Source organism: Salvia splendens, chromosome 2 (genome assembly GCF_004379255.2).
Source record: "Salvia splendens isolate huo1 chromosome 2, SspV2, whole genome shotgun sequence".
Taxonomy (NCBI): domain Eukaryota; kingdom Viridiplantae; phylum Streptophyta; class Magnoliopsida; order Lamiales; family Lamiaceae; genus Salvia; species Salvia splendens.
The window spans coordinates 15137523-15161581 of record NC_056033.1 but is presented as its reverse complement, the minus strand read 5'-3'; the positions used below and the strand labels follow the sequence as shown (position 1 = coordinate 15161581).

Sequence of the window (24059 nt, the reverse complement as noted above, 5' to 3'; positions counted from 1 at the left end):
CAGATCTGATTTTTTTTTCTCATTGAAATTTCTGTATTCTCACCGATCTAAATCGGTTATCTCTGATTTCACCGATAGAAATTCGGTTTTCTCTATTCTCACAGATTGAAAAAGGATTCTATGAATCTGAAATATCAAATCTATTTCTCAATTTTAATCTCCGATTGAATTTGGTTTCCTCTATTCTCACAGATTGAAATAGGATTCTATGAATATGAAATATCAAATCTGTTTCTCAATTATAATCTCCGATTGAATTCGGTTTTCTCTGTTCTCAAAGATTGAAATAGGATTCTATGGATATGAAATATCAATCTCCAATGTGCACTCTTTCTCTCATCAAATCTGTTTCCGTTTTTTTCTTTTCTTTTGTTTCAGTTTCATCTCCAATCTACATTCTCTTCAAAATTTGCAATATCTCAATCTTTTCTCTAGCCTTTTTCTCATTGTGTTTATGAGAATATCCTAGTTTGATTGTGTGGTTTTGAACATACTTATGGATAGAAGGTCATACATCTTTGAAGTTGTAGGGAAATAATGTTAATTTGGGTTATATGTTGGTATTGATGCTCCTGATCTATTGTGATTAAAAATGCTTCTGATACTGATTGAGATGGAGGTGACTAACATGAAGTTGTTGCTGAATAATATCACACTCTTCCGTCGAGGATGCGGATGCCGGATTTTCAAGTCTGGTTTGTGGCAGTTTCTTCAACAGAAAATCAAAATGTGTTGTTTAGGATTAATTAGTTTGTTTAGTTGTGATGTTGTTGTCAAGATGGTAGTAATTGTCTTGCTTCCATATTGAGGGAGGCTATTAGAATTGGAAAATCGAAATATATTGTTTAGGATTAATTAGTTTGTTTAGCATTTATTTTTCAGCCTATATAAGGCATCTCATTGTATTTTGTATGATCCAATTAATAAAAATGTAGTCATTAAAGATATTTCTCTCTCTTTTCTCTTCCCTCTCACATCTAGGGTTTCTGTAAAATCTTCATCCTCCTTCAATAGAGGTTTTTTTATCCTATTCAATTCTCAATATTTTACATTATCAATCCAGCCTTGAAAAATACTCCTCCGTCCCGTGTTACTCACACTTTTCATTTTAGACCGTAAATTTGGAATTGAATTTTTAGTATAATTAAATTATAATTTTAAATGTAATGAAACATAACTTAATAAAGGAGCTAGTTCTTAACTTAATCTAACATATTAATTAAATACATTAATTCTAATTTAAACTAGAAATAATGTAAGTAGTTTGAGACGAGCCGAAATGGAATAGTGCAAGTAATGATATGAGACGGAGGAAATATGAACTTTCTAATTTTAAAATAGTTAAACTACACGTTACTCATATATATAATTTTATTTACAACTTATATATCATTATACTACACACTATCTTTTATTTATGTGTAGTTCACTCTCCACTGCTACATACACTATCTTTTATTTATCTCTTTTAATTTATCAATTATACACTAAAATCCTTGTAAAACCAAATGTTTGGATTTTTCGGGATGGAGTTGTTTCTTACTTTCGTTATTTGTTTTGTTCCTTGGGCATAGGCCGCTACTAAACCCTAAAATTAAATAAATGATGTGTGAATAGGGTTTGGGGTCTCATTAACCAAATAATTGCAAATTAATGAATTAGTGTATATATTTCTATTTTCGCATATTTCACGTACAAATTCCTGGGAGTATTTTGCATTGGTGCGGCTATCGGTATATAGGGACCAATTTTCATTGCAATTATTCCGAATATTCTCATCTTTGATTATATGCAGTGGCTTGTGGCTTTGAACATGCAGGTGATGGGGGCTTGTCGTGCGGATGAGAGGCTGAGGCCTTTGTTGAATCTTAAAATCTCCGGCGGTGAGGCTGAGGATCGCCTATTAGCGCAACTCTGTGAGGTGTGTGTGTGTATTTCGGAGTCCTCTCTGTTCTCGAATATTGTTCTACTGATCTAATATCCAATAGCTGTTGAAGCAGCATTTCGAGCCATCAGAAGTTGGTCTGCTTGCCAGGTGCTTGTGTGTTCCTCTCGTTTTTATCCGCGTCGGGAAAATTAACTAGCAAGGAACCCTGTTATGTCCTTCATCTGTGAGGTAGTTTCTTATATTGCTCCATTGATGTGTTTTTTTGTTCATGTTTGTGAATTATTGTAGCACCCGATCTTATTTGGATGTGAGGCGGTTTTCCCCCCTTTGCTATTATCGGTATAGTTTCAAATTAAGTTTAAACGATGCATTCCTACTGAGGTGTGCTTAATTAGTTTTAGGAGGGAGGGGGTTATGGAGTAAAATGTTCATGAAACAAGAAAATACAGAATTTATTAGTTATAAGATTATGATCTGCTCTATTGTGATCCCTTTGCTGTCCACTCTAGCTGGTCTGTGGTAATTATAAGATTATGTTTATGCTCATCGTTGATTGACTGTACTGCTGATCTAGTTTTTATTTTCTGAACTTTTCTATGTTGTGCATTCACTTTATTACATGGAAAAGACTAGATTTTTTTAAAATTTAAAACGGCTTTCCAAGCTTCGTATTGTTGTGTTCATTTGATGCTTTCTTATCACAATAAATTGCCGTTCTAGTTACATTGTATTTTGGACATAGTTCACTCTTTACATGCTAACAGGCTAGAGGGGGTAGTATGTTGTATTTTCATGTCTGGTTCTTGCATTTGTTTAGGTTTTGTATTTGTCTTGTGCTTTAATTGCAGACATCTCTTAATTGTCTCTAGACGGAACTGCATGCTGGATCATCTTACATGCTTGCACCTTGATATGACTATTCATAAGTATGAGGTGCGTCTGTTGAATATGTTTATCATATTGGCAATAATTTATTGGGTGGGTTGTCTATGTGATTACTCTATGTGATGTTTGTTGACCTTGATGCTTTATTTGACTGATTTAGCTGCCCCAGTATTATGCTGCAATAGTTATTATGCCTATGAACTTTTTGAGAAGCTTTTAATCCATACACCTTTCACCAAAAACTTTTGCTTTCTCTATTGAGATTATGCTCTTTAAAACATATGTTGTCTCTGTTCTGAAATGACTAGTTATCACATGAAACTATATTTTGATCAATAATTGTGATAATTGTTTATTTTTCCAAGTGAAAATACCATGACTTGGCAGAGTGTGCTGACTTCCAAAGTGTTATTCTGTTGTCGCTCACTTGCTCATCATATTAATTTATTTGGTGATGTTTCTTGTTACGCACTGATTGTGTTTTGAACTTGCCTTTGATACCTATAGTCTCAACTTGGCCATTCTATTTTATTTCATTGTTTTTTGCTCTGGTGATATATATATCGCCATCCTTCACTATTATTTCTAAGTTGTGTTATGTGAATGTCCGAAAGGGATGTTGCACGTGCATGCTTGTAATATGTACACAAACATATTCTCATCCATCACTCCTGTATTTTCACTTTATGTGTATGTTCTAGAATAAATGTAAAAGTTTTTGGTGTACTTTGGAGACCGAAATTTTAGAATATGCTTAATCTACTAAGAGGCTCTTATAATGATTTGAAGTATTTAGAACTATCATGATTGCATTTGCTTTTAGCTATAAGTATGAATATGGATTTCAGGAATAGAATACTAGCGCTTGGTGGTTGCTATACATATTATAGCTGTTTGGCCATCATGGCATTTGTGACATTAGTAGATAGTAATGCTTTATCACCGTTGTCATATTATTAATTACCTTCACAATGTCTTGGTATTTGCTAAAAATGATTTGTTTTGTCATCTGGATCTTAAATGTTGTTGTGGCTTTGGACTATTTTATGTTAATATGTAGAGCTGAAGATATTTTTACTGGACAAAATTGGACTGTGTAGCTAATAGCCTGCTTATGTGGACAGAAAACAGGGATGAAAATGTATAGTTAATATATACTCCCTCCGTCCCACCGAAGATGACCCACTTTCCTTTTTCGTCCGTCCCAACCAAGATGACCCCTTTCTTATTTAGGAAATATTTAAAATACTCAATTATCTTTTTTCCTTCCTTACTTCATTCATCTCTCATACTTTTAAACTCCCAACAACATTTTCTCTCACATACTTTTTGTATCTCTCTTACTTTTAAATATCAACAACCTTTTATCTCTCTTACTTTATTTATTTCTCCTATTTTTAAACACCCAACAACTTTCTCTCACTTTTTAAATACTATAAAATTAGCATGCATAAAATCCCGTGCCGTCCCAAGAAGGGGTCATCTTCCTTGGGACGGGGGGAGTATTATCTAGAGACCATTTGAATTTTAAAAACTACCGAGGTTTTCTTTAATCGAACCGCTGCTTGATTATTTTTAATGCTATAAAATAATCTTGGCTAAGTATCATTGCTATCAAGGAACACAGAAATGGAGCGTGGTAACTGTATGTGCTTGTATCTCTTATTTTTGTTGGTCCTGAGCCTTCCATTTGTGTACTTGGACAGAGGAAATTTGTGTCTCACACTACCACCTACTTCTTACCTTCGTATCTCATTTAATGGGGATGATGGTTCTATTGAGATACTGGCAAAATTAACCTCAGGGGCTCATTGCACTAGCTTAGAGATGGAAGAGATTTCTGCAGACAACTCAAGAAGATCTTTCTTACTCAGGACTGTAGATGATGTGGTTTTTTACTTTTGGTGCTCTGAGAAATCTCAGTTTCTAGGGAATGAAATGCTCAGAAAGGTATGGTTAGTTAAACAATATACGTCAAGCTTGTGTGTGTGCAGTTGAAATTGTTGTTCACGCTTCTCGTTTCTTGTTTATATAGATGAAGGATTTGCTTGTAAGAAAACCTTCCTTGGCTGAATTAACTGGAATAAGTGATGACCGTCTCAACTCCTTTCCAACTCAGCTCAGAACTTATCTTGGTGGGTCTATAGCGAGTAATGAACCATATAGTGGTGTTCTTCCATCTAGCTGTCCATCAGATGATGTTTCATTATATTCTGCTGAGCTTCATTTTCCTTACTTATGAGAAAAGCTCAGGATCCGAGCAATACGGCCTTCGAGGGTCAGTGACAGACCTGAACCATCTTAATGGTCTCTATACCAACTCTGGTTCATATGAAATGAGGCTGCCAAATAAATTGTCCTCTAAACACGTTACTGCTAGAGAAAACTTGATACAAGTTGGGGATAACAGTGCTTTCCCCAACAGCTTGTCTCTTGCAGCGACAATCAATATCGAACTATCAAATTCTCTCGGCTTTGCCAAAGGAAAGCTTCCTGAAGCAAATTTAGTTCACCCATTTACTGCTCTAAATGCCGTGGATGCATTTAGTAAACCTTTGGATCTCCCTCTCTGTGGCTCAAAAGTGCAGGTTCATTCGTCACACCCATCTCATTAGTCTTCTCACTACTGCTGGTGTCCTCCCGCTGCTTCAACTCTGCACTACACTCTCAGGAACTCTCAAATGTCAACCGAATCTCTTCATTTGGCTCCACTCTCTTCTCTACTGACCTCTAAATCATCTCTGAGCTTGTCTGACGTTCCAGCTATGGATTTTCCTAGCTTTCAGCCAGAGCCATTTATAACTAGCCTAGCAACCTCACAGCACATCCCAACATTTACACCTTTGATGTGTGATCCAATCATCCACATTCCCATCTATTCATCCGGCCCAGGATACTTAGTATGTTCTGGCCCGGCCTTTACTAATCATTTGAGATGAGACGGAGGGAGTATAATGTAGCGGTAGTGTAATCCTCAACTTTTGTGAAATGAAGCATATTTGTTTCTTTGCTCTAGTTTTTTTGTTTCTTGCGCTGATTTCTTCTGGTGGGGTAGTAGTTTTTCAATCATCTTTAATTCTCCTTCTTGATTCTATTGATTGAAGACTTTGTATACAGAGAAGAAATAGTGAGTGGTATGTCTAGTTGAAGTAGTGTATAGGTGTGTTGAGTTAATAGAGGTCACCAATCCGAACCGAACCGGATGAACCGGCCCGGAACCGTCGGCGGCGGTTCGAACCGGCACCGGAACCGCCGGTTCCGCCGGGCCGGTTCCGGGTCCCATATTTCGCGAACCGTACCCGGCGGTTCCGAACCGCCGGTTCGGCGGTTCCCGACACCTTTTCAGACCTACTTCTTAGCCTTTTCAGAAACCGCTCCCCCGGCCGCCGGTTTGGTCAGAAACCGTTGACGGAAACCGCCGGTTTGGGCTGAAAAACCGTCGGTTCCGGCGAAAACCAGCGGTTCCGGCGGCAAAACCGGCGGTTCCGGCCGCATTTTTCAAAATTTGAAATTTCAAACGGTCCTCAAAACCGCCGGTTCCACCGAAAACCGGCGGTTTCGCCGTGATTTTTCAAAATTTGATTTTTTTTTAATCACAATTTTCCCCTATAAATACCCCCATCCTCTTCATTTCTACTCACCCCATTCTTGTGTTAATAAGAATTTCTCTCTCAATCTCAATTTCTCTATTCTCCATCCTCATTCTCTCAAGTTGTTTACGTTATTTGCGCTCATAATTTACTCACGTTGTTCACGTTATCATATTCACACAATCACACTACTCTCTACTCTCCACTTTGAATTTCCATAAATATCATGTCTTCATCTCGTCGTGGCGGTGATCAGGGAAAGGGACTTGCCCAAGATCAAAGTGATACTCGTCGTCGTCGTGCCCCTACTAGAGCACAAGTTGCGGAGGAGGTGGGAAGGCGAGCCGCTCTTCGAGCACAAGTAAGTTCTAATGTGTTTTATTTTTATGTTAGTATTAAATTCATTTGTGTTAGTATTTTTACTTAGTCGTATCGTATAATTTTCGTAGGAGGAAGAAGATAGAAATGCGGCCATGTTACTTGCCCTCGGCGGGCACGACGACGACGACCAATAAGGGGGGCATTCACATTCGGCTTCGCGGTTCGAGTACGATGTGAATCTATCGTCGGACGAAGGCGATGATGGATCGCATCAATTCCCCCCTTCTAGCATCGGCCAAGTAAGCGAAAATGATGATGAGGAGGCCGATGCTCCTCCTCCTTCCGCAGGACGACAAAAGAAGAAGATGCCTCCCAAGTTGAAATCCGATATCTTCACCAAACATTACAAGAAGGTACCGGTTGTAATTTCAAATCCTAATGATCCGACCACTACCGTGGAGACAAGTGAGTTCAAAGCATATTGCAACTATTGCGATAAAGTCTATCCCTTTGGAACCGGTGGGGGATATGGTACTCTCCATAAGCATTTGAAGACAAAACACCCCGTGGAATATGGGCATACTAAGTCCCAAACCCAAATCAACTTCCCCTCCGGCTCATCGTCTCAAACAGGTACGCCACTATTTAAATATGATCCTAAAAATGTTACCGATACCATGGTAAGATGGGCGGCAATGAAACATTTGCCGTTCAATTTTTTTAATGATAGAAAATATGAAATTACTATGCAACAAGCTTTTAATGTTGCTGCAAAAAGAATCCCCCCCACTACTGCTCAAAGACCTAACAACCGTCAGTTTTTTGACAAAAAAAGGGAGATTGGAAAATTTCTATCCACCTTGGGGCACAAAGTTAATATTTGCTCCGATGTGTGGACGGATTCTTTCCAACGAAATTCCTACATGAGAATTTCATGTCATTTTATAGACAATAGTTGGTCTTTAAATAAACGTTTAATTGGTTTTAGACAATTTCCTTCCTCACACACCGCACAAGCAATTGCATCTCTAATTATTCAAGTTTTGAATGAGTATGAGTTATGCAACAAGATATTTTCGGTTGGTTTTGATAACGCAACCGCCAACACCGCAAGTATATCCGATTTAATTGCGGCTTGTTCCCCGGTGATAAGTGGTAAGTATTTTCACCAACGATGTATTTGTCATATTTTAAACTTATGTGTACAAGATGCTTTGTCTTTATGGCAAAGACATATTCAACCTATTACTACAGCTGTATCATTGATCCACTGGAAGCCTCAAATTGGCAAGGCGTGGAAGAAGTATTGCCACTCGAAGAAAATAAGGTACACAAAGTTTACTTTAGACGTGTCTACTAAATGGAACTCTACATATGACATGTTGCAATCTACATTAGAGCATATAGATTATTTAGTTGATTTTTATAGAACTTACTCTGTTGATGATTTGTATCTAACATCTTCTTGTTGAGAACAAAACATGAGCTTATTTAAATTATTCAAAGGTTTTCGAAATGCCACTATGGAGTTATCGGGTGTGTATTATTGCACATCCGTTCGTGTTTTAGAACATTGCATGATCATATCACTTGGTTTTAAAACTGCAATGAAAAATTGCACAAATAATCTTGAGCTAATGTGTGTTTTATATTACATGGTTGAAAAATGGCTCAAGTATTTCAATGAGATCCCAACTGTTTTTTTGCTTGCCAAAGTTTTGGATCCAAAGTGGAAACTAGTTGGTACTTTCAAAATTTTAGAATTTTATTACAACAATTTGACTTCTATTGATCTTGAACCACTCCGAGCTTTGCAAACTGACGAAGACGACGACAACTACATAAACCTTGCCCAAACATTCCAAATAAACCTCCCCCACCTCCCAAGCCTCCAAAGAAATTTTGAGTTCGACTTGCGGGCTCTCTTTCACGATTACGAAGCCAAGTACAACACTACCCACCAAGTTCGACCTAGACCCCCCCGTCAAACACATAACTTTGGCTTCTTCCAAGTTGATGACCCCGACGCTCAATCCCAATTGGCGGACCTATATGGCTTCAGCAACGGAGGAAGGATGGCACATTCGACAAGTGAGTTAGATTTATATTTTGACTCACATTTTTCATTAAATGAGGAAGAAGGAGGTCCCGTTCCCCAACAAATCGACGTCCTAGAATGGTGGGGATCACACGAGAAAGATTTTCCAATCCTTGCATCAATGGCCAAGGAGATCTTTGCGGTTCCGGCTTCCACTGTCGCCGTCGAGTCCGCCTTTAGTGTTGGAGGCAACGTCTTGGACGACCGAAGAAGTAGACTCACCGGGCAAAACATGGAAGCCACCATGTTACTTGATGATTGGTGCTCTGCCGAAATTAGAGACCAAGAACCGAATTGGGACAATCAAGTAGTACAAACCCGACCAAGACTACTTCCCCGACGAAGAAGAGTAGGCGCCAATTCCTCCAATCAAGCCAAATAGGTAAGCAAGGTAAGAGAACTACGTGGACTTTGATTCCAAAATGCAATTGAGCATTGAGGATACGTAGGCATCTCAACTTAAATTTCAACTTAAATTTTAAATTTAAATTTCAACTTAAATTTTAAATTTAAGTTTAAATTTAATTTGAGCTCAAGTCCTTTTCCTTTATTTCTTTTTTCTCCCCTTTGTTTCGAATATGTAATTTTGTAAATTGTAATCAAGACTTTAAGTTTTGTAATTTATAATTTTGAAGTTGTAATTTCTAATTTTTATGTTGTAATTTGTAATTTTAAAGTTGTAATTTGTAATTTTAAAGTTGTTTGTAGTTTGCAATTTTAAAGTTGTAATTTGTAAAAAAAAAAAAAAACCGCCGAACCGGATGAACCGGCCCGGAATCGGGCAAACCTAGGCTGTTCCGCGGTTCACGTGAACCGGCGGTTCACGGTTCCGGAACCGGAACCGGAACCGCCGATCCTTGGCCGGGCCGGTTCCGGTTCCACTTATTTTCGAACCAGAACCGGTGGTTCCGAACCGTGAACCGCCGATTCCCGAACCGTGGTGACGTCTAAGTTAATATATTAATAAGGTGTGAGTTGGTGGTGTGTGGCCATGGTGATTCCACAACCAATTAAGTTTAGTAATTGCAAGTGGTTGGTGCCTCCAAGTGTGAGATGATGTGATGGTATTGTTAGAGGCCACAGAAACATAGGTGAACATGAGGTCCCATCTCATGTCTAGCTCTCTACCACTATTACACAAAAATACAACATCCATGTACACAGTGACTAGGCCAGGCCCTCCCTGGGCATAGGCAAACTTGTATTCTATTGTTATTCCGTACATAATTTAAATTTCCATTTTATATATACTCACTGTTTTTAAACTACCTGGAAGGGAGGATCTATACAAATTTAATAAATTAAAGAAATTATTGTTCTCTATTTCACCAGACCAAATAGGAGTCATAGGACCACATTTAAACATCTAGTTTTGGTAGGTTGGAAAGATGTCCTTTCTTCTCTATACCTTCAAAATTCCAAATGTTAATAGTTAATCTTGGTCAAAAAAGATGTGAAAGTTGCATCTATCAAATCCAAAAAATAACTCTATTGCTTACAATTGATTAAAGTTGCGCTACAAAATCTCTCAACAAAAGGGTCTTTTTTTAGTTCTACAAGCATTAGAGCATCTCTTAGAGATAGTCCAGCCATAGCCTAGCCACAAACTCTACCTGTCACATCATCAGCACTAAAAACTCCTCCTGCCACATCATCAGGACAAGCAACTGGACAAGCAATAGGTCAGCCATAGCCTAGCCACAATAAACAAAATTATAAAAAATAAATAATTAACAATCACACAAAATACGGAATTAAATTTACGACACAGATACTGGAAATTCAATACTAATATTAAAATTTAAAAAAGTACATTAATTAAATTTTTTTATTAATTTAAAAAAATTACATTAATTTTAAAAAAAAACTCCTCCTCCAATGAAAATTAAGATAGAGAGAAAACTCGTTAAAACAAGTGGTACGAATGAAAATGACATGTAAATCGCGTATATAGTGTTTCGAAAATTAAATAAAAATAAAAATAAAAAATCGACTGACCGATCGGGAGCCTGCAATGGCGGCCAGCCTATAGGCGAGCGCATCGGCCAGCGCTCGGGAATCGGCGTGCGCTCGCCGATTTGACGTTGGCCGGCTGCAATGGTTCGGTGAGCGGACCGGCCAGCGCCGGGAATCGGCTAGCCAGTCCGCTCGCCGCCATTGTGGATGCTCTTATAGTGATATGGATATAAATTGTTCACATTATGATAAAATTTACAAGTCGAAAATTTTATAGTAGTGAAATTTATACAATTGTAAAAAATTGAATGAGTTAAATAAATACTATACTAGTAGTATTAGAATTAAAATATTAGCATATGGTTTAGTAAACCATAAAAAGAAGCAAATGCGCAATTATATTCTTAAGAGTGAATTATCCAAATAATCTCTGATCCTGTCGAAAAATGCATCAATGATCCATAAAAAAATTTTATAGTCTTTTTGGTCTCTAAAAATCACATTTTTAGTAGCTGTAGGTCTTTTATACCCCTCTACATTTGAAAAAACCCATAAATGTCATGTAGAGCATTTTTGGTCTCTAGAAATCACATTTTTGATACCTCTTCATTCATGCAATTTTTTTGGATATATATAAAAGCACATTTTCAGGCTAAAAAAATTTACATTTTTGGTACTAGTTGATTTTATATTTTTACAACATAAAACATTTTCTTTTGAATTATAAGTCACTTAAATATTTTCAATAATTACTTGAATAACGTATAGATTGAGCTTTTATAATAAAAAAAAATTACTTTAGTTTACTTTAATATTTTTATTAAAGATGTTTGCAAGAGTTCGCTTTAATTTATGGTAGATATAATTCACTTAAATTTTAATTTTATACTTTAAAAATATTTTATCACTATACTATATTTTATTTAACGTAATTAAAATATATATTTTTCACTTAAGTATTAGTAACATTAAATATTTAAGTAACATTTTTTAAGTAAAAAATTTACTATAGTTCACTATAATATTTTTTCTTCTCAAATTAAAAATATTTAATTAAATTTTTTAAGTGAAAATAAATCACATGCAAAATTTTTTTTCTATAATTCACTTTAATATTTTTATTAAAAAAACTTTACTATTAGATTTATTTTTTTCTTCATATAGACTGAGTTTATAATGAATAATGTTTAATTTTAAAAATAAATAAAGTATAATTAAACTATTTTAAGGTTGTATATATTTTAAAACTCATAATGACAATAAACTATTTTAAGTAAATAAAAATATTAAAAATACTATACTAATATTTAAGGAGTAACTAAAAATACAAAAATAGTATATTAGTATTTAAAGTCTAAAATGCCCTAAAACATTAAAAGTTTACATTTTTGGTGCCTAAGGTTACATTATTTTTATTGTACCAAAAATGCTATAAATTTTTTTAAGGACCATTGTTACATTTTTCGACAAAATCAGGGACTATTAGGGTAGTTCGGTAGTTCGTTTCAAGTTCCAAATTAATAAATTTCACCTCGTGGATGAATGGCGTATCTATTTTGGATTCCAAATTGGCAAATTTACTAGTTTCATAATACTAGTATCTTAGTAGTATATGGTATTTCTTGATAATAATATTATGATTAATGTATGTCCAAAATCCCACACAGTAATTGAAAGGTCCTCCGAAAACAGTTAACATGGCAGGAAACACAGTAATTTTTTGTTGATTTTATAAAGAGTGAACTACAAAAATGGTCCTTGGACTATGAGTTTATCCCGTCCATAGTCTCTGGACTTTAAAAATATCGTTAGACAACCCTGGACTAAGGGTTTATCTCAAAATTGGTCCTTTTGCCTTTTTTCCACCCGAAAATGCCCTTTTGGGGTGTTGGACAATTTGGTCTTTTTACACTTTTATTTTTTTAAATCTGATATTATTTCAGTGATGTACTAAATTTGATATTATTTCAAAATTACCATTTTTCTTCCCCTTTTTCATCCTCTACTTTGTTTCTTTATTTTAATAATAGATTTAATTTTATAAAATTAAATTTTAAATTTAGATTTTTAAATATCGATAAATTTTTGTTAATTCTTAAATTATTAAATAACGAAATTAATAGTTTTAATCAATATTTGATAGTGTCTAATATTTAATCAATAAGGTATGCCGACGCCAACTTAGTATTAATCAATATTTAATAGTTTAAATCAAAAATAGATCATATAACACGATTTATTCTAAAATAAATATGCATCTAATGTAAGACTATAATTTTCGTTTATTTATTTGAAAACAATCAAAATCAACTAGAAAATTTAAACAAAAATACTCCTATATAAATACTTCAATTGGGTAAGTACTAGGAAATAATGGATAGCGACACACAGACTTATTATAGCGACACAAAGATGAACTAATTTTGTGGGATGGACAAAAATGACAAAAAAAGACTATATTTTTGGAATGGATGGTGTATAATAGAATAATAGTAGTCTCAAATTTTTAGTCAACTTCATAATATTTTATCACAAGCAATTATAACAACCGAACGAAGACTAAGTAGAATAGCCCTTATATTTCCATCATGATTAATATTATTTTTCTGCACTTCTTCAATTCAGTTGAATATTATATTACATAACAAAAATTAATAGTGTTAATCAATATTTATAATGTCCATGAATTAATAGTTTTAATAAAAAAAATTATTGATATTTAAAAATTTAAAATTTAATTTTATAAAATTAAATTTAATATTGAAATAAAGAAACAAACTAAAGGATGGCAAAAGGAAAGAAGAATGATAATTTTGAAATAATATCAGATTTAGTACATCACTGAAATAATATCAGATTTAAATAGTTAAAAGTGTAAAAAGACCAAGTTGCCCAGCACCCCAAAAGGGCATTTTCGGATGAAAAAAGACCAAAAGGACCAATTTTGAGATAAGCCCTTAGAGCATGCGCAGCGGTGGACGGACGGCGTCCGTCCGTCCGTGCCGCTGGCACGGACAAGCTCCACCGCCGCTGGCACGGCGCTGCTCGTTGCGAAGAGCACGTCCGTGCCAGCGAGCAGGCGACGTGGCGCCACGCGATTGGGCAACGACATAGCCGTCGCCTTTGATTTTTTTTTTTATTATTAAAAATTTGGTATTTAATTTTTAAAAGTGATAAAAAATAAAAAAAATATTTTCCAAATCCCAAAAATATGGCCGTTTTTTTGCCCGTTTTCTAAATTTTTTTGATTTTTTTTATTTTCCCCCCCCCCCCAAAATCATCTATAAATACACACATTCATCATCTATTTATCACTTCAAATCATCTCTCATCAATCTCTCATTCATAATTCTCTTACAAACTATCTACACCTCCATCTCTCACTCAAAACCTCAAATGGATTTCACCCATCTTATGGCGGAAGCGGAGCGCGAATAACAAGAATACTACGAATAACATCGTGTCGCTTACGACGCATATGTCGCGGCGAATACCCCCGCTCCTCCTCCTCAACGAACTAGATCAATTCGCCGCTACATCCATCGTGACCGGGAGGGAGCCCACGAAAGGCTCGTTGCCGAGTATTTTGCCGGCCAGCCGCGGTTTCCGGCAGATTACTTCAAGCGTCGTTTTCTCATGTCAAAGCGCTTGTTTATGCGAATTGTCAACACATTGTCCGCACTTGTTGAATTCTTCCAAACAGGTCCAGATGCAACCGACTGACAATGTATCACGCCGTTGCAGAAGTATACGTGTGTCATCCGACAACTCGCTACTGGGCAAACGGCCGACCTCTTCGACGAGTATTTGCATATCGGTGAGTCCACTAGAATCCTTTGTCTAAAAATTTTTTGCGATGGCTTTCGTTCAGCCTTCGGTGATGAATTCATTCGGGTACCCACCACCGATGATTGCCAAAGGTTGCTTCATCTTCACGAATCAGTCCATGGCTTTCTCGGCATGCTTGGCAGCATTGACTGCATGCATTGGAGGTGGAAGAATTGCCCGACTGCTTGGAGGGGGCAACACTTAAGCGGTCACAAAGGCGGCGGCCCAACACTTATCCTTGAGGCGGTCGCCGACTACCGCCTATGGATTTGGCATGCATATTTCGCCGTTGCCGGATCCAACAACGACTTGAACGTGCTCTATTCTTCACCACTCTTCAATGATGTGAAGAATGGTGTAGCACTGGCGATCGACTTCACCATCAACGGAAATTCATACCACATGAGTTACTATCTCGCCGATGGTATCTACCAAAGGTGGTCCACTTTCGTGAAGACGCTCAGCAACCCGCACGACCCGAGACGGGTTCTTTTTGCGCAGCGTCAAGAGTCCGCGCGGAAAGACGTCGAAAGAGCCTTCGGGGTCCTTCAAGCCCGATTCAACATTGTGAAGGCCCCGGCTCGGCTGTGGTACGTCAATAATATCGCCGACATCATGTTCACGTGTATTATCTTACACAACATGATTATAGTCGACGAAGGACCGAGGGCGGCTAGCTTCTACGATGAGGATGAAGCCGGAAGCTCAACCGCGAGGTCTCCCCCACGCCGAGGTGTGCATACGACGGTGAGCTAGAGGATCGAGACAAGGCACACAATGCGCGATACTCGAACCCACATTGAGCTACAAGAAGACCTAATCAAACACATGTGGGCGAAATTCGGCAACGCGTAGTGGTTTTTTTAATTTTAGGATTTTAATTATGTAATTTTTAATTTTAGGATTTTAATTATGTAATTTTAAATTTTTAGGCTTTTAATTATGTCTTTTTAAATTTATTTGTAATTTGTAATGTTATTTTGGTCTTTTAATGAATTTTCATATTATGGAAAGGTTTTTGTTTAATTGAATTTTAAATTGAATTGTGCTCGTCCTTGCGGAAGAGCACAGATGTGGGTGTTGTGCTCTTGCCAGAGAGCAAGCAGAAAAAGTGGGGCCGGGCCCACAACCGTGCCGCTGGCAAGAGCACGGTTGTGGATGCTCTTAGTCCAGGGTTGTCTGACGATATTTTTAAAGTGTAGGGACTATGAGCGAGATAAACCCATAGTCCATGGACCATATTTGTAGTTCACTCTTTTATAAATGTTACTCCCTCCGTCTCTGTTCCATAGTAATAGATGCATTTCTTTTCAGCACGAAAATTAATAAAAAAAAGTGGTAATATATTAAATACAAAGATAATAAAGTATGAGAGATGAAAAAAATAGATGGAAGAAAGTTAGGGATGGGAAAAAGTAAGTAAGAAGAAATGTGTTGACTTTTACTAAAAGGGAAATGACTCTACTACTATAAAACGTACCAAAATAGCAAAATGACTCTACTACTGTGGAACGGATAGAATAGTTACTATGCTAGTTATGGATACTATTTATTCCTTTTGTTGCAACGCTTCAAACTAACAACCTTATTATTTTCTAATACATTTCTTAAATACAATATTCGAACTATATTATTGGTTCGCCACACAGATTGCAAATAAAAAGTCGATAAGGAATACTAATCCTAAAGAGAATTGTATGGGACTATTTGTGCTGCTTTAAATATTTGGAATCCTTCATGTTCAATAATTTCTTGACAAGATGTGACGATATGATTATAGTAAAATTTTAGTTTTGGATATCAAATTTATTTCCTACTACTAGTATTTATCTCTTTGGTTTAGGAGATTGAACTTGTAATCCAATTCAGTGCACTTGATATCTTTGGATAATGTATGTTTTGTATCTAGCACACTTTATCTTACCTAATTTTATCATAAAATTATTAGTTCCCATTTTGTTCTAATTTTTTATGTTTTATTGAAAGTAAATAAATACATAAACCAAAGATGATGTAGGAATTTCATATGCCCAATAAGATTATATCGATGAAAGAAATAATGCATTTATATAGTTGTATTTATATGTTAGATTAGGTCGTGCGTGTATATAAGTTAGTTCACTAGCTGTGATAGGTTGAAAGTTGTTTGTTCATTAATGTTTCTAATTAACTGAACCCACCTCATTATTTATCTATTTCTGTAACTTTATTATAGCTGTACGCAACCAAACCAACATTATGTTGCGCAATGTTCAGTAAATTAATGCTATGAATATTAGGTATCCATTTTATGTAATTCACTAATCAATACCCATTAAGTGAATGTCAATTATCTACAGGAAATTGAGAGATATTTTTTGTTACTTTATTGTTTCTTCAATAGTATATCACGAAATATTGAATAGAAGATTAGAATTATAATCAATATTACAAACAAATAATTATTGATATTGCGGATTATATTCTGAATACAAAGTTCGATGCATTAATTACTGATTATAACTTATAAGGTTTGTCTAATGACATTTATAAATTATACTCCCTCCGTCCCTTTGTAGTAGAGCCATTTCTTTTCGGCTCGAGATTTAAGAAAAAGTATTTTAAATGAGTTAAGTAAAATGAGAATAAAGTAGAAATGAAAAATGTAGAGAGATGAAGAGAGAGTAAAGTACTTTTTGCCAAAAAAGGAAATGACTCACCTACAATGGGACAACTCAAAAAGGAATACGACTCAGCTACGGAGGGGACGGATGGAGTATTAGATAGCGTTCTTACCAAAGTTCATGGAAAGTATATATACATTAACATAATGATTTATTAATGACAAGGGGAATTTGGAGTAGCTATGACATATCCCACTAAGCAAGGCTTACGCGAATGATATTATTATGTAAATGTACAATCATTACTCAAAGTTTGCATCTTCAAAATATAACATAAATACACAACACAAGTACACAACACAAGTTGAATCTTAGACAAGATTGAAAGGCATACTCCGTAAAGATAAAATCAAATCGAGAGTCTATTTCAAATCAAATTTTCAAGAATGATAACATATATAGGTGAGAAGAATATGAAAATGTTGATTTGAGATTAAAGTTTGTCTAATTAGAGAAATTGCCAAAAATATTTGTCACGCCCGCCCACCCCAGGGGTGTTACAAACGAGGCGATCGTGACCAAGGGACAAACATTTAAGAATAGCATTTAAGGATAACAGTTCATAAGAAAGACTCAATTAGCTTAAAAGAATAATATATATCAGAGTGTATGATACACAGAGTGCAAACTCGACTTTAGCTCCAAACAAATGGGAAAAACTCGAATAAAATCAGAGTGTCTTTTCAACAATCAGCAACTCGAGATAAAATTATCTCAACAATACTTGGCGGAAGCATTCGAGAGTAGAATACTATTATGTATGAAGACATAATATATTCAGAAAGTTTTATTTACAATCTTCTTCACTTTCATGCTCAACACCCACCGCGCTCGTCACCGCTCAACCTGCACATAGAGAAAACATGCAGGGCTGAGTACTTGGTGTACTCAGTGGACACGTGCCAAAATATATTTTATAAAAATAGATTTTGTCAAGCCACTCTTTGAGTGAACTCGGGATTTTAGGAAAAATCCGAGAACACTAAACATTTTTCTTTTCCTTTTTCAAAAGCGATCTTTCGATCTATTTTCCTGGAACATATGCCGTATCTGACAAACCCGATTTCACTATCTCTTGTTCATTCATCAATCCATTCATCATTCATCGTTCCTTTCATCATTCATCATTCCTTTCATCATTCATCATATCTTAACATTCAAGTGCCGGGGAAGTGGTTACCTCCCACGGTCTCCCATCAATCCATTCCATTCCATTCATCGTTGCAGTCAGATAGGCATAGTTCCAAAACAAAATATGGCTTGACATAACCTTTTCAACTTTTCTTTCCTCAAAACGTTTTTTTTTTTGAAACATAAAATTTCTGGCAGTGCGCAGTTCATTTGAAAAATTCGCCATAAATTCATCCAATGCCCAATAAGGCTGAAATTTTTACAAGACTCAGAAGACACTTCAAATTTTCATCTAGTTCAAGAATTACATCAAACGGAGGTCATTTGATCGGTCAAACAGAAAACGAAACATTCTGGCCGAGAATACCAGTTTATGGCAGAATTGCGCAGTCGACTTCAAACATTTTTCAAAAATTCATCTTTCGTCGAACGGGGCTGAAATTTATACGAGACATAGAAAACACCTTGAAATTAACTCAGTAAAATTTTCATACCAAAATCCGATCGTTTGGTCAGTCAAATACACGTTGGAATCCACTGTCCGAACACCACAGATTTCATACTCACAAATTCGAAATTTGAGTTTCTTCCTCAATCATCCAAACATAATTTTCTCATGCTTATAACACGAAATCATGCTTGATAAGACTCTCTTAAACATGTTTGCACATAAACTTAGATCATTCACCAAAGATTCAAATCAAACTTCACACAATTCAATCAAAAAATCGCATAACATCACTTTCATTTAAAGCACATAAATCACATAAAATATGATGCTCAAACCGATATGTATTAAAACGAAAGCTCTTGGAAACACTTTAGTTCAAAATCCCACCTCGATCGTTTAAAGCCTTCACGCCGTGCTCCTCTCTTTCTCCTCTCGGTGGAAGGTAAGGCTGCACTTCCTTCGATCAAAACGCAGCGCCGCTGCTGTCACGACGCTGTCGGTGCAGCCGCCGATTCACCGGAAGAGCTGCTGCTGCCGGGGCCGCTGCCGTCGCTGCCGGGAGACGCGAAGCCGGGAGGACGCTGCTGTCGCCATCCAGCCATCCCTCCGTCTCTCTCTCTCTCTCGGTTCGCCGCACCGCCGCCGCCGCTGCCACGAATCCGCCGTCGCGGATCCGCCGCCATCGGCTCCTCCCTTCATCATCTTCTCCTCTCCATTCCTCTCTCGGCTCCCCCTCTCTCTTCTCTCTCGGATTCTCGATTGCGAAGTAAAAGAAATGAAATGGAGGGACGTTGTATTTATAGAAAAATTTTCATAAAAGACAAAAATTCACGTCTTTTCGTTTTGATGCGACGAGTAATTAATGCAGCCGTCGTTGGAAAACGTGCCTGATGCGACGTGGTTCTTATCCACTTCTCGTCTTGATGTGACGCGGTTCTTATCCAACTTTTCGTCTCGATTTGTTGTCGAAAGTGTATTTGATACGTGGTCTATTCTTTCGTGTAGGTATCATTTTGGGCTCGTAACAATTGGGTTTCAAATTGGGCTAGGAAGAATAATTGTTTGGCCCCAAAAGTGAAATACTTCTCTCGACAAAAGAAACAAGGTCGAAAAAATTTTCAAGTGCACAAACGGCGGTCCTTTCAAGAACTCAATAAAAAGGTAGAAAAAGTCGGGGTGTTACAATATTGGATGATTAACTTTTCTTTGCTTCATGTGATTAAAGGAAAGGTATTTTGAAGGTGAATTGGAAATTTTTGGATTTTGGTTTAAGATAATTGTAATTTAAATTGTATTTGTAGGATTTTATTGGATGATTAACTTTTCTTTGACTCATGTGATAACTTTATCTTGACTTATGACCAATTTCATATACAACTTTAAAAACTGAAATAAAAAATTATAAATTTTAATTTTTTAATCATCTCATGAAGGAATAAAGAAAATAAACTGAAATGAAATACAACGCCAATGAACCGTAAAATAGTGAAAAAAAGCCGAGTCGAGGAGGCCTCTTTCCGCAAGACGAGATACGCCCTGGTAGTGCTCTCGGATTGGCGTGTCGTCCTCAAAGATAAAACGACTTACGTCTCTGATGAAGCAGCACCGCAATCAATAGAGCTCCGGCGAACTGGATGGAGGAGAGGGCAAAGCTTTCGACAGAAAAACAATGCAGAGAGGGAGAGAGCTTATGATTCTATGTAGGCTTGTGAATTGATGTAGAGATGCATGGAATGACTAGCCTATTTATAGGCTTAGTCCACTGTAGGGGTCAACCAACCATGATGGGTGTCTGTAACCGCCGACCGTTACAAGGCGTTACAAACCGCTACGAGAGCTAGAGAGCATGACCCTGGACGGACGTATCGGGACATGTTGCGCGTATAGGTTCGTTCATGATGTGTCAGCCATGTAGGCTTTACCGCGTCATACTGAAGAGTTGTCATCCCGCTTGGCTCGCTGACGTGGAAACGTTGGTGCTCTAAAAAGAACTAGACCAACCAGCCTTGGGTCTAACCCAAGCACCGAGCCCCACGACCAGGCCCAAAGAATAGTCCAAATACCACCCAAAGACCAATTGCCAAGATCCAAGTCCAAGGACACGGACAAGAGCACGGGCTCGAAGCTCGAGGCTCGCGGCACGCGCGTGTGCGCGCTTGTGGGCTCTACAGCCCATCTTAGTCCACTAGAATTATTACATGTAATAATCCTACTTATTAAATACTTCTTTAATAAGCTTGTTACTTTCAATGTGGGATAATTAACTCACTTAATTAATCCCATGAGTTCTCTCATAGCTCAATTAAATAGCTCGCAAGTTTGCACGACTTTAATCCATTATTTCTCACTCACCGGGAAATGGATTTGAGAAAATGAATATACCACGGTCATCTACTGCGAACGTAGATCTACGCTATATCATTTAATTTCACAAAATTAAATGTCTCGTTGGAAGTATTATTGGTCAAAGTCCTTTGACCGGGCATACGATTCCAACAATCCCCCACATGAGTGGAAATAGCCAAATGCATATGCATGCAGACACAAGCTCAACACTCGAGAGGTATATAAGCATAAGGATATGTAGTTGTTGGCTTTGAACCATCCATAGTCAACACCATCGGATACACCGGAGGCTTAGTAGCGCGATGCTTTGAACTATTCCCCACGGCGTGCACCGAGACAATGGTGTTAACACTTAAACACTTCAACCTCATCCGTTCTCACGTTTTGTGTCCTTTGCGGCCTTGGACACCACTTTGGATTCATAAGTGTGTTATTTGAAGCGGCCACACTTCACACTTATATAGGTGATTCATAATCGAGTATCTTGCCCTACTCGGTCTCCTTGAGAACTCAATCTCCTCGAGATCCTTAGAAATCATTAAAAGTCATAGACTTAGCCTCACCACAAGGCAAGTTCTTCAACACTCTATTGCTTCTAGGGAATAGATATATATGAGTGTTTCACACGAACTCTCATAGCTTAGTTGGGTTACCCCTATGACAATTCTTTAGTTTGTGGATTTTAAACTCATTCCCTCTAGCAATTTATTCATTTGATCACGGTTTAACCCTTTGGTTAGCGGATCCGCTAGATTATCTATTGACTTCACATAGTCAATTGTAATCACCCCTGTTTTGATCAAATGTCTCACATTATTATGTCGTCGACGTATATGTCGATTGTTATAGAAGCCATTATTTGCCCTTCCAATAGCAGCTTGGCTATCACAGTGGATCAACACTGGTGACACTGGCTTAGACCAATATGGAGTATCTTCAAGGAAGTTCTTAAGCCATTCGGCTTCCTCACCAGCTTTATCTAAAGCTATGAATTCCGATTTCATTGTTGATCGGGCTATACATGTCTGTTTCGTGGATTTCCATGATATATCGCCTCCCCCAATTGTAAATACGTATCCACTTGTTGAAAGTGAGTCCTTATAGTCGGATATCCAATTTGCATCACAGTACCCTTCAAGTACCAGTGGGTATCTCGAGAAGTGTAGCCCATGATTTTGAGTATGTTTTAAGTATCTCAAAACCCTTACAAGAGCTCTCCAATGTTCTCTGCTTGGATTGCTCGTGTAACGAGTCAGCTTGTTCACGGCACAATCAATGTTAGGTCGAGTGCAATTAGTCAAGTACATAATACACCCGATGACCCATGCATACTCTTCTTGTGTAACGGGCTCGCCTTTGTTTTTGCTCAAGTGAACGTCGAGTTCAATAGGAGTCTTAACCAGCGCGCCATCATAGCCTTTGAATTTCTTCAATATTTTCTCAACATAATGTGATTGTGTTAAGATGATTCCATCAGATGTTCTTAGAATCTTCATTCCAAGAATTACATCGGCTAGACCCATGTCTTTCATGTCAAAATTTCTCTTTAACATGACCTTTGTATCGTTAATCACTTGAGTTTTACTACCCAAGATTAACATATCATCAACGTATAGACACACTATAACATGACCGTTATCAGTGCTCTTAATGTAGACACATTTGTCACATTCGTTGATTTTAAACCCATTTGATAACATCACATTATCAAACTTCAAGTGTCATTGCAACGACACTTGTTTCAATCCATATAGGGACTTTATGAGCTTGCATACATTTTTCTCTTGTACAGGTACTACAAACCCTTCAGGTTGTTCCACATAGATTTCATATTCTAATTCACCATTTAGAAACACAGTCTTTACATCCATTTGATGAATCTAAAGATTGTGCAATGCAGCAATAGCGAGAAGCACTCGGATAGATGTAATTCTTGTTACAGGTGAATAGGTATCGAAGAAGTCATGTCCTTCCTTTTAATTAAAACCCTTTACTACTAGTCGGGCTTTATATTTATCAACTGTTCCATCGGCCTTAAATTTCCTTTTAAGGACTCATTTGCATCCTAAAGGTTTTGCACCTTCAGGTAGATCAACCAACATCCAAGTGTGGTTTAGCAAAATTGAATCAATTTCGCTTTGAACAGCTTCTCTCCAATGTAGCCCGTATGGGCCATCAAAGATAACTTTTATATATGTTGGTTCATCATCTAACATAAAAGCAATATAGTCAGGACCAAATATTTTTGGTCTTCTGACCCTACTACCACGTCTTAGTACTGTATCATTTGGATCGGGCCTTGCACGCTTGTGCGATTCAGGTGCTTTATCCACTGATTTAGAACTAGTGGCTTATTCTTCAATTCTTGTCTCAGAATTGGTTGCGACCTCTTCTTTGTCATTGCAAGGAAATGTATTTTCAAGAAATACGGCATTCCTTGACTCGATTGTTGTTCCTACTGTTATAGTCGATATTTCAGACTTGTGAACAACGAATCGATATGCACTACTGTTAAGTGCATATCCAATGAAGATACAATCAACGGTTTTAGGGCCAATTGTAACTTCTTTGGGCGGGGGAACCATCACCTTCGCTAAACACCCCCACACTTTGAGGTATTTGTAGGATGGTTTCCTTCATTTCCACAACTCATAAGGAGTGATGTCCTTTCCTTTGAGTGAGATTTTGTTTAGGATATAGTTGGTTGTCAAGATAGCCTCCCCCCACATGTTAAGGGGCAATCCTGAACTAAGTAACAGCACATTCATCATCTCTTTTAGAGTTTGTTTTTTGCATTCTGCAACACCATTAGATTGTGGTGAGTATGGAGCAGTTGTTTGATGAATAATACCACTTGCGTTGCATAACTCCTCAAACGGGGCTACATATTCGCCTCCTCTAT

At 37.1% G+C, this 24059-nt stretch overlaps 1 protein-coding gene across 2 annotated transcripts; it reads left to right on the top strand.

The window, feature by feature from the left end:
* Positions 1 to 2744: 2744 nt before the first annotated feature.
* On the top strand, positions 2745 to 6657 carry LOC121771965. Of its 2 annotated transcripts, XM_042168879.1 has the most exons (4): positions 2745 to 2821; positions 4480 to 4723; positions 4809 to 4908; positions 6620 to 6657. In XM_042168879.1, the coding sequence occupies exons 1-4, from the start codon at positions 2817 to 2819 to the stop codon at positions 6646 to 6648; spliced, it is 378 nt and encodes a 125-aa protein (XP_042024813.1). In that variant the 5' UTR covers positions 2745 to 2816; the 3' UTR covers positions 6649 to 6657. The 2 variants fall into 2 exon arrangements, with proteins under 2 accessions (XP_042024813.1, XP_042024806.1); XM_042168872.1 differs by lacking the exon at positions 6620 to 6657 and having other exon boundaries at positions 4809 to 5788.
* The last annotated feature ends 17402 nt before the right edge of the window (positions 6658 to 24059 follow it).